This window comes from Glycine soja, chromosome 20, assembly GCF_004193775.1.
Source record: "Glycine soja cultivar W05 chromosome 20, ASM419377v2, whole genome shotgun sequence".
NCBI classification, from domain to species: Eukaryota; Viridiplantae; Streptophyta; class Magnoliopsida; order Fabales; family Fabaceae; genus Glycine; species Glycine soja.
The window spans coordinates 36506183-36518062 of record NC_041021.1 but is presented as its reverse complement, the minus strand read 5'-3'; the positions used below and the strand labels follow the sequence as shown (position 1 = coordinate 36518062).

The window sequence follows — 11880 nt, the reverse complement described above, 5'->3', positions numbered from 1 at the left end:
CTCCCACTGAATTTTTGATACACACAATCATCAACAAGATTCATCTTGAAACCAAATTAGAGAATTAATTGATGAAATTTGTGGTACCATTGACGAGATGCCTGTTTTAGCCCGTAAATGGATTTTTCCAATTTGCAAACCATATTCTTTGGGTCTCTTGACACAAAGTTTTCTGGTTGCATCATATAAATTGTCTCATCAATGCTATCAATTTTAGTTTTTAGCTCTAGTTTTATTTATTTACTTAGCCTGATTTATAACTAAGTTTGATTTGATTCCATTCACACCAAAGAGGTGAGTATAAAGTTAATTTAATTTGGAGGAACCAATATGAATTATGAAATTGTTACAAAAATGAGAATCTTATAGGTTTGAAGTCAGGCTTTCACTTTCTCTCTCAAAAAAAATGTTAGGCTTTCGCTACTCATTCAGTGAGCATTTACAAGGCAATTTAAACACACTTAAAAAAATTGTTACAGAAATGAGAATCTTACAACGCTTTCACTACACCATGACAATAATTATTTAAACACACCTCAAGATGAATTGTTGTAAAATTCCTACTATAAAGCATAATCTTTATCCAGTTTGGGCCTCTACTAGTTAGTAGGTTAAAAATAAATATGGAAGAAAGATGTTGAAAAAGGCACATTTATCCCCACCTCATGCAACTGTAATTCATGCAATATTGATCAGCATACATAGGATAGAAGTAAGCTCTTTTGGAAGCCAAACCTGAACAGGTAGATGCAGAGGACATGGTTTCATCATATCTAAAAAAGTATCTAACTCCATTTGTTTAGTGCAAAAGTGAAGCACCAGATTGTGAGAGAACCACTAAACTCAAATTGTCACAAAGGATTTTTAGGAGTCTGAAAAAAGCAGTGTAATTTGGTGAGCAACGACTGAATCCATAGAATCTCAGCTGAAGTTTGGACCAAGCTTCTATAGTCAGCTTTGGAACTTGCCACCAAATTTTTTAGGATTTTGTTTCAATATTGCACTTGTAGTTTCTTCTAAAATTTATCTAGTTAAAGACTGTATAATGTCTGCCCTTCCTATCTAATATCATTAAAAACTATCTCCAAGCCACAAGAGAAGAGTGCATCACCTTGCATCGAGATTCAACCACACAAGTAAAAACAGTATGAGAATGTGAACTTTCAGAATTTATACTGGTTGCACCAATTCTTCTGTTTAACAAACCCTGTATAATGAAAGGTATATAATGGTAAAAACACAAGAGAAAAGGACAAAGGAAAACCATGGCAATTATGAAATTTGGAGCCCAAAAATACATAAATAAAATAAAATAAAAACTATCAATTGAATGTGTTGGGCTCTAGAGATCCTTAGAAACAAAATTATAAAGAATGGAGATAGAGAATAGGAAACAAAATATAGCTCTTATGTATTGAAAAATTGAAATCAGGGGACGACTCTCCTCAAAGGAAATCCTCTTCCTCCACTGAGCAACACTGTCTCAGGCTCAACTTGACAAATATATAACAAACTCAATAACAACTCTCTGTCTATTTCTTCTGACTGACTAACAGACTAAATAATACCCACTAACTACCTATTCTTCTTCGTCTAAAATAGATTAGTTACATTGGGCTGTATTCATTTACAGAAGACTGGGCCCTAACAGAATGGAAAGGAAAAACTTGATAATTACAAGCATATAAGAATGGTCAATTGTCTAAAAATGGAAAAGAGAGAGAGCTGTTCAAGTCAGACTGAGAGCAATTAAGCATTTCATTTCTCCTACTACTAATCAAATCAACTGGTTTTTCCTTGATGGAAATTTTTGTTTTTATGTAATGAGTCATATATGCTCAAAATGAAGCTCTGCCACATTTCTTACTAAAATACTTGTTAAAAAAAGTAATGAACTACACATTCAGTGTAATTTCAAAGATGACACATGCTAGGTGTTCATGAAGCATTGTTGCTGATGTAACGAGGATGCTTAACCAATTGAAGAATGCAGCCATAACCTCTACAACTTCCACAAATTTAGGTATGTAACATGGTCCAAACCAATTCAATTAGGATTGAATTAGGTCATCAAATTTATTATTAAAACAATAATAAATGAAAAAATTGAAAACAAATTTAGGAAATTGGTTTTGATTGTAAGTAATTTTATACATTTGACTCAAATTATTTTTTAACTACTAGTATAATATGAAACATGTTCAATTTCAAGTCAAAAGTTAAACCATGTTTTAAATCAGTAATTACTAATTAGTAACCTTAAAATGAAAAAAAAATACGATAAATATGATTGGGCTAAAGAGCTCAAACTCTTACCGTTAAAAACATAAATAAAAATAATACATCGTAAGTAATCATTTGGATTGGATTGAATGGGATCAAATTGAATTCTTAAAATCAAAATTTGAGATCTAACTAGAATTCATTTGATTTATATTTTTTTCAATATGATATGAACCAATGATCCAAACCAATTCAAATTTATATTGGGAAATTTGGAGGGGAAGTGAAGGATATTTAAATCATTTTAGCTATAATTTAGTAAAATATCCTTATGTTTTGAAATTTAAAATTATAAGGATATTTATAATTGGTTTCACACTTTATTTTAATTTCTCTTCAACTTAGAGTTTTAATTCTCCCTATTTGTGAATAAAAATTTAAAAATTAGTTTAATTTGATTTGACAATTGAATATGTTTTGATTGATTTTGTTTACTTTTTTGAATAAAGGAGTAAAGATTCAAGTGAACCAAAAATGGAGCTTTTGAAGGAGAAGACTTGTGTCAACCTTGCTTAAGCAAGACATGTTCTAGAGAGCTAGCTGAGAAATGTCGCTCAAGCGCAAGACCTTTTTATTGCTACAACCAAATCTATTACCGACACTTAAGCGAGAGATCAGTCTCACTTAAGCAAGATTATTTCTAAAGCTTAACAAATGCACTCTCGCTTAATCGAGAGCTAACATGGTAGTTTTAGTGTGAGAAATTTGTTTATAATTGGACGACCTACGAAGTTGATATTGATGCAGTTGGAGAAAATCGTTAGAGACGATTTTTGGCGTGGAGTTCTCTATGAAGCTCTTATATGGTTGAATCTTTCATCTTCATCCATTTTTCTTTGGTTTTTGATCTTTCTATGGCTAGACATAGCTAAATCCCTGTTTGTTGGGATTGGACTGTAGTAGAACCTCAAACATGTATTCTCTATGATTTTCATATCTACTTTCTTCTTCAATGCAATCTATTCTACTTCAATGCTTCATATCTTTCTATTGATAGATCATCCATGGTTTTGTGAATTGTTTTGTGTTTGAAAACATAATTTAATTCTAGATTTGAAGTAGAATGATTAATAGATCTAATGGATAGGGATAGGGTTTTGATTCAATAATTCTTGCATTCTATCTCTCTAATCCGAATTTCTGGATTAGATCTACTAAGGAATTAGAGATCTAATATAGAAATTAAGTCTCAATTAAATATACTACATTTTTTATACAAAATTATGTAATTACCCTTTACTCATATTTTTTTTTCTTTCAAATAATCCTCATTTTGTTAAACCTCTTTGTTCTTCCATAAATGTCATTTCCCTCTTATCGAATGCCTTTTCTTTGTTCACGGAACTCCTTTTTTCTTTTGGGAAATGTTAATTCCTTTGCACCTTTTCTTCCAGAGATGCTATTCCTTTTCATTTCAATTCGTTTGTTCGCTAAATCCCTTAATTTTTCCATGTTTTTTTTTTAATTTTGAGTCCTTTATTTTTAAATTATGATTAGACATCATATCTTATGAAGAAAAGAAGGAGAAAAATAAAGTTGGAATGAAATAAAATAAATGAAATAAAAAGTACTAAAAATTACATTATATAAAAATGCAATGACTTATTGATAAAAATGCAATGACATTATATATAGAATTGATGAAATATACACAACATCACATTCATGAAAAACACATGGTATTAATATTGAGCTTCATGGAAAGCATCGTATTTAATGTAGGGAATAAAAATATAATGAAATTTTATTATTTTCTATAGAGAAAAAAAAAGAACATAGAAAACACATGTAAAGGGTTTAAGGAATAATGAAGTTTATGTGCACATTTGGGGATTTAACGAAAATAATGTATAAGTACTTATGTAAGCTTCATTGAGTCTTGAGATCTGTCAGGCCTTGCCGAGTCACAAACCCAACTCACATAAACTTTTCATTTGATAAAACAAATTTATGAAAATATAGGCTTAATTATATTTTTGGTCCATCAACTTATTGCAATTGTGCAATTTTAGTCTCACGGATTTCAATTATGTTAGTTAAGTTCCTCAAGTATCACAAATGTATAATTTTAGTCCCCAAAATTTTAGTTGTCAATTGGGTCTCTTAGGTAGGGGTAAGCAGGGCCGTGCACAGACATTTTGGGACCTAAGGCGAAAATATTAAAGGGATCTTTTTTTTTACAAAAATTTTAAAGAGACTTAGTATATTATATAAAATATCAATTTTTATATTAATCTTCTAGCTTTTTTAGTTGCAAAATCATTTATTAGAGTTTTATAATCAAGCAATTCTAACACTTCACTTCCAAGGGATTCTCATTATTCTTTACAAATATTAGTAAAAATATGAAATAAAAAACAATATTTTCTCAAAATAGTTCAAAAGGGTCATTGGCCTATATATGTTCTAGTCAGAGTCGTATATAGAGATTATAAGACCTAAAATAAAATTTACTTCAAATTTTAATTTAATACACTTTGTTAATTTTTTAAAAAACAATTGTGAGTTGTTATTTTAAATATTATTCAAATTTCAAATTAACTCAATTAAAGATTTAAATTAATTTATGTATACAAAATATCAATTATACAATGATACATGTTATTCCAATTATAATCACTATCAATGTTAATAACAATCTATGAGCAATCCCTTTTTTTGGATCTGTAGCAATTATCTACGATTATAATTCGAAAGAGAGATTGTAATATTACTTTTTTTTTGCTGAGTAGTCTGTAATATTACATAGTAACTAGTATATTGGAAAAAGAACGGGAGCCTAAGGCTGTGACCTAACTGGCCTCACGTTGTACACAACCTTGGGGTAAGCATAAAAAGTGGTCTAGCTTGTTAAAGTTCGACCTATGAAACACACATTTTAGAAGAGGTTGATAAGTTTGGTATGTCGAATAAATTGTCTTTTATTCAAGGGCTATACTCGACTTGCAAAAGCTTGCGAATACACAGGTTAGTCCACAAGTTCAAATAGTCATTTGAAAAAAAATATGGTAAAAAAATATTTTTAAAAAAATATATAAAATTAAAATAAGAAAATTTGACTTCATTTGTTAAGCTTTTTTTTTACAAAATTTATCACACTAAAATATACAACATTTTAAACATAACAAATTAACAACAACCTAAATTAAAAATCATAATCTTAACTTAATTAATTAATAATACTTGCACATTAAACTTAAACGAGTTACGTGGGTAATGCTTTAGTCGACAAATAACGTTTGTTAGGTCTCTCAAACTTGATATAGGTATGCAGATGTTAAAAAAAGAGATTCATTATCGGTAAGGTTCTTTAATTAGTTGATCCACGGATCCAAGTCCATGTACCTACCCCTACTCTTAGGTACCATAAGTGTAATTTTTGTTACACTTTATGACACAGAATGTGTCAACTTAGGGAAATGTAGTAAACTATGAGCGACGAGAACATATCAGCTAATATTGACACAATTAATGACAAAGATTGAACGATCAATTTGGTATAAATAAAACACTAAAAAACCAAAGTAAAACTATTTTTTAAAAAATAAAATAAGTAATTTTATGTTTTTTCCGTGCTTATCTAGACGATATAAAAAAAACAGAAAACAAAAAAAAATTGATCTATTTTTTATAAAAAAATCAATTTATAAAACTAACGGTTCTTTCGTTTATATTTTTATTTTTTGTTTTCATTTTCTGAAAACTGTTTCAATTATTAAAAGATTAGAATTCTGACAATATGTTTAGTTTGATTGGTTGTTTTCTACTTTTAATAAACAAAAATACTAAAAATGTGTTGTCAAAATGAAATGTATTTTTAAATTAACTTAAAATTATATTTTTTATCACCGCGTGTTTCCATTTTACTCGAAATGAAATTATTAGTTTAAACTGAAAATGAGATTTTATCATTTTCAATTTTTGGTTCTTTTTGAGAAAATATTTTTACTCAAAATATTTTCAAATATGCAATCAAATGCATTTTCATAACCATTCTCCATGAAATTTGATCCAATCCAACGGTTTACAATCAGCTTTGAATTTTGATTAAAGGTCCATTCCTTTCTCCATTTCAAATCTTGGTCTCCACTACGCATTCGGACAAACCCTAACTTCTTTTTGCTGTTGTTGGGCACCAAGATGAAAGTGAACATCTTGCGTATCCTTCCTTCCCATTCTTCTTCGTTTCATCTTTTACCCCTTTCATTGTTTTACTATTTTGCATTTTACATGTTTTTGTCTTTGCTTCCCTTTTTTGTATTTTTTTTTTTTTTGCTTTCAAATTTTCGTGCTTTTACTTTCAGCCTAATTCTCATATATCGAGAATTGGGTATTTGTGGAAAAGGAAAAGAATATGTTTTTCTTGACAAAGGTCTCTACTTGGATATCTGCTGTACTTCGAAAAAGAGTATGCTCTCTGTCTCTCTCTCTTAAACATAAACTTTCATATAATGATGAACTTGTTCTGCTTACTTGGTCTTTCAAATTATTCCTTGGCCGAAGTTTCTGGATGTTTATATTACCATATCTGTTGAATAATTAAGGTTGTGCTTGTTAGAGAATATAGAAAATAAGGAGGGAAGTAAAAAATGAAGTGATGTGGAAATGCCTTGATTTTCGCACATGATGCATGATTGAATTGAGTGTGGAAGGTTGCTTTTAGCTTACTTTCGTGCTCTGTCATGGGGATATGTTGCATTTTCAATTGCTTGGTAGAATTAGAATATTAGAGACTGTAGTGATTAGTGAAAAAGAAGTGGGGTGGAAGGTTTTGATTTTAAGTTGGTGGAACTTGTTAGGTGGAGTGGACAAGAGTAGGTTGTGAATAATTTTCTGCCCACATTTATGCTATAGAAGAATAGGCAAAACTTGTATGACTGGTGTGAAATTGAGTTGTATTTGACTTTCAATTGCTCCAAATTTCTGTTCTACCAAACTAGTTTAACATGATTTTTATTCCAAATTTTCAGCCTTCCTAGTTTCTATCTACTCATTTGCTTTGCGACTAAATCAACCACATCCTGATTACCACATTCCCTTTTGTTTTGTCAAATGTAGATGGCATGCTGTTGCTTCATGGACTTGGGATGCCCAGGATGAAACCTGTGGGATTTGTAGGATGGCCTTTGATGGATGTTGTCCTGACTGCAAACTTCCTGGAGATGACTGCCCACTGAGTAAGCTATTCATAATATTATATGACGACTTTCATCGTTATTATATTTTGCACCAAATTGTCTTAGTTATATTTGTTAATTAATCCTTTGCATTTTGGAAATTCTATGCTACTCTAGCGGTAATAAACAGCAACTGTACATTGTATACTTGTGATTTTGTTATTCACAATTAGCTTCTAGTAAGTAAATGACTTTGTGTGAACACTGATTGTGATGTGGGGTCTTAAGCAAGCCTCAAAACAGATTTTTAGAAGTTTGTTTAGTACACCTACCACAACGTGCATTCTATCCAACTAACAATCTAGGTGTGGATGAAGATTTCAAGCTTAGCTTATAAGTTTAAAAGTTTGTAGGTTTCTAAAAAACCCTTTTATTGCTTTTTGGGGTCTGTACATGTAGGGCAGTGACAGCAAATAACTCTGTCCCCTTATTAGGTATAGGATGATTGAGATTACAATGCTATCATGTTAGGAGTTTCCAATTTTCCTGACTGCAGATGCATTAGGATACCTCCAAAGTCCAAACTTTATTTGTAGAGTTTCACATATATACTAATACATAAGTTTAAAGTTCTCTAGCTCCCTTGATTTGAATGTGTTGAACTGCTGCAAAGATGCTATTATCGCTGACAAACATGTTGACTATTTAAAAAGTTTTATGCATACCCTAGGAGTTTGAAGGAATTCCTGCTTCAAAAATTCACTAAGATTACATAACTCTATTAAGAAATGGTAACCAATGTTTGGATTGAATGCCTGACTGACTAACTGATTCAATTGCTATATTCTGTGGATATTGATATCAGTAATTAATCTAACACATGTTTCTACAGTTTGGGGTGTATGCAATCACGCATTTCATCTGCACTGTATCCTGAAATGGGTGAATTCTCAGACATCACAAGCGCATTGCCCCATGTGCCGTAGGGAGTGGCAGTTTAAAGGATGAGAGCTCAGGTTTTCATTTTCTTTTTCGAGTGTGACCAGAGAGCAATGTAAATTGGTATGGTTAATTCGAAGATGAATTGTTTCCTTCATGTTAAATCTGTATCTTCATTGTAACTTGTAAGGAGATCGAAATCAAAGTTTCTGTTAAGTGCAAGTTTATTTTTTCCATTAATGACTAATGATAATGTCCTTTTCCTTTGTTTTCTAATATGATTCGATAGTGTATGCTGATGTCAAGATGGTCGTATGTATAGATAACAACTGGATTCCACAAGAGTAAATAGTCAAGCTGGTCATATATATGATTGAAATTGAACCTTTATAAATTTTACTTGGTTAAGGTTTCATTATTGAAGATTTTTTTGTTCTTTTTGTTTTTTTTTTTAAGTCTTCAATTATTGAAGATCTAAGTTCTCAATGCAAATATGATGGTGAAGTGTTGCATTCACTAAAGACTATGGAAATTTTAATTTGACAAGTTATTGCCTGATTTCACCACCCGCCATGTCGCAAGTGTCTGTTGCATTTGTCGTTTATGTAGTTAGCTTAAATTATAATTTAAGTCTTCTAAAATATTAAATGTATACAGCTAGGCCTCTAAATCTGTTTGTCACGTCAACAAATTATTTCCTATTGACAATATGATATGGATCACATCCAAATGGTGGCCATATCTTTTAGTGGATAAGTTGATTACTAAAATGTCACATTACATGATGTTTTAAAACTCATAAAATTTGGCTAAATAACAAATATACAAAGAACTTATGCCGAAGCAATTAAATTGGAGTGGAGGAGGGAAAAAAAAACTCATTTTCGCTTAAATAACAAAACTTGTCTAGTGGTGACATTTGTTCTACAATCTGCACATTCATATTTGAGTATTGCACATAGGAGGATTCCGATTATTTCACAAACAGTTTCATGGCCTGCCTTGTTGTTGGTTTTGCCGGTTGGTGACAAAAATCAGTGCCACTGGGGTAGCTGCTCTTGTTATCATAGCAGAGGCTTAACCATGGTGGGGCTTCAAAGAGTAAGATGCAAATTAATATGATTTTTTTATAGGCTGAAAAATCATAATTATAGCTACCAGACCAAGCTCTATTCTGAACCCCAAAGAAACCACCGAATCAAGAGTATAAAAAGAAGGAAAGCCTTCATGAATTTCCTTTATTTGTCTTTTTCTCTCTGCTCAATTCTCAAAGGAACCCGCCAAATTTATCATCGTTTTCATGCTACTATTTACGATTAAATTTATTGAATATAATTAAACAGTTAACAACGAATTGCGTACTTGTTTATCAAGAACATACTGATATTGAATCAGATTCTTTTGGTAATATCATTGGACAAATTTACTTGGCGAGACCATTATCTTTATCATTATCGTTAATCTTAAACAAAGATAAGACTGAATATGTGCAAAAGAGGCTCAATAATACAAGAACCTTGTCCCCATTGAACAGATGAATGGCATCGACAGAACAACTTTAACTGCTTAACAAAAACTCATGCGTTTTCAAAAATCAAAACACAATATATAATAAGAATAAATCCGATTTATTAATTTGAAAGTAATGAATAGCACAGTTTACATAAGATACATGAACAAGATCGTTGATACAAATGAAATTGTGTATTTCAAATCAATTACCAAATCTAGAGACTACATACACAAGCTAGTAAGCTACACACTCCACTCTCGCTTAAGCTAAGAACAAAAGGGGTTTTAAAAACAGAACATAAGAATATGACAACATTGGCGATATATTAAAGAAACACTAATATCTGAGTTGAAAGACAGAAACGCCCATGACATTTGTTTATTGTCCACCTGCCACACAAAAAAAAGCATCATTTCATCAGTGAAATTAGGAGGTCCACCATAAAAGTAAAGCTAATCAAAGCCAAACCCACTTGAAATTCCTTTAATCACAATTATTAGCACGATAAATTAGCATGAAATCAGTGAGAGGTTGAACATCATGCCCTTCTCTATCCAAACTTTTGTCTTCTTTCTTATTTATAACTAGTGTTCTTCCGGATGAAGATATTGTGGTTTTCTTTTTTATAAAATGAAAAAAGGAAAGAAAGAAACGTATGGATATCATCTTAAGACTACTCAAAGAAAATTAAAAAATAATAATAATCTTATGACTACTCAACAATTGAAGTACAAGAGCTTATGCTGCTTGAAGCCTTGAAACTTTGCTAAAAATATCATTGACAAGTCCTCAAAAAACTCCAATGGCCAAACTATTTCAAACCCGAATTCTTAGAAGTAAACATTTATTTTACAAGAAAAAAAAAATAAGGCTCTTCCAAGTAGAAGGATCACTTACACAAAGTTAAAGGGTGATCACTTGGTGATAGCATAGACAGCATAGATAATTCCAGGTATATAACCAAAAAGGGTCAGCACCAAACAAATCCAGAACTCCACCTGCATCCAACAAATTAATTACCATCACCATTACCATTTCCATCAACCATGTGTTGTATTAGTCACCACACTCTACAATCCATTAACATGCAATGAAAAAAAGTAACCAATTTTTTGTGTAAAAATCTTCAATTCTGAAAAGAAAAATATGTGCAATTTAGTACCTGGCAGCCATATTTGAGAAAGACTCCAAGAGGAGGGAGAATGATGGCAAGGAGGATGTCTATGCATGTAGCTGCACCGTCACCGGCCATTTTTGTCTCTCTGGATTTCCTTAACTTAGAAACTTTTTTTCTGAGGAAGTAGTTGCAACTTTTGCGAAAGAAATGAAAATGGAACAATTCAAATTGGAAAGTAACACTACTACTGCCTTTAACTGCCAAGGGGTGGAGCATGCTTATTTATAAGCCACGTACACACTCCATGGACCAACGTGGCATCTTTTCATTGCAAACTAGAACGCGGTTGCTTCACCTTGTGTAAACTCCGCGTGCCATTATGCCGTTATCACATTATGCCAATGCGAAAGTCTATTCTTTCAAATAATTAAATAAATCTTGCAGATTCTGCTCAACTAAGCTCTCTTGAATCCATGCTATTTTTATCTATAGTGTTTAAATTTGATAAATGTTAACGTATCTAGACCAAGAATGGTTTAATTTTGTTTTATAATAATAGCTATTAAATATAAAAAAAATTACTGAAAATAAGACGAGTCCAAAAATTATGAGATTAATTCCCCAAGAAAAGTATCAACTAAATATATAAAAAAAAATATTCTCTATTCACATAATCAACAATTAAATTCTATCATATGATTAAAGACATAGAAGATTTTGTTGTCGTCGTGGAGATTCTATTTTCCGTACAATTTTGTATATCTTCCTTAAAGGAATTCGAAATCGTAAAATCTTATAATAATTTGCGATCAATTCATTCAATTATTAGTCACTTGTGTCACAATTTGTTTGTGAATTGTGAGTCTTATTAAATAAATAAAAATACTTACAGACTATTTTACAAAAGAAAA

General features: G+C 31.0%; 2 protein-coding genes across 2 annotated transcripts; one reads left to right on the top strand and one right to left on the bottom strand.

Moving 5' to 3' along the window:
• The first annotated feature begins 3024 nt into the window (after positions 1–3024).
• LOC114402062 (anaphase-promoting complex subunit 11-like) lies at positions 3025–8615 on the top strand. Its single transcript, XM_028364602.1, has 4 exons — positions 3025–3179; positions 6656–6691; positions 7342–7460; positions 8293–8615. The coding sequence occupies exons 1-4, from the start codon at positions 3025–3027 to the stop codon at positions 8406–8408; spliced, it is 426 nt and encodes a 141-aa protein (XP_028220403.1). The 3' UTR covers positions 8409–8615.
• A 1333-nt stretch (positions 8616–9948) lies between these two features.
• Positions 9949–11243, bottom strand: LOC114403811 (hydrophobic protein RCI2B-like). Its single transcript, XM_028366987.1, has 3 exons — positions 11015–11243; positions 10750–10850; positions 9949–10241 (listed from the first exon to the last, which is right to left on the bottom strand). The coding sequence occupies exons 1-2, from the start codon at positions 11102–11104 to the stop codon at positions 10767–10769; spliced, it is 174 nt and encodes a 57-aa protein (XP_028222788.1). The 5' UTR covers positions 11105–11243; the 3' UTR covers positions 9949–10241; positions 10750–10766.
• Between the last annotated feature and the right edge of the window lie 637 nt (positions 11244–11880).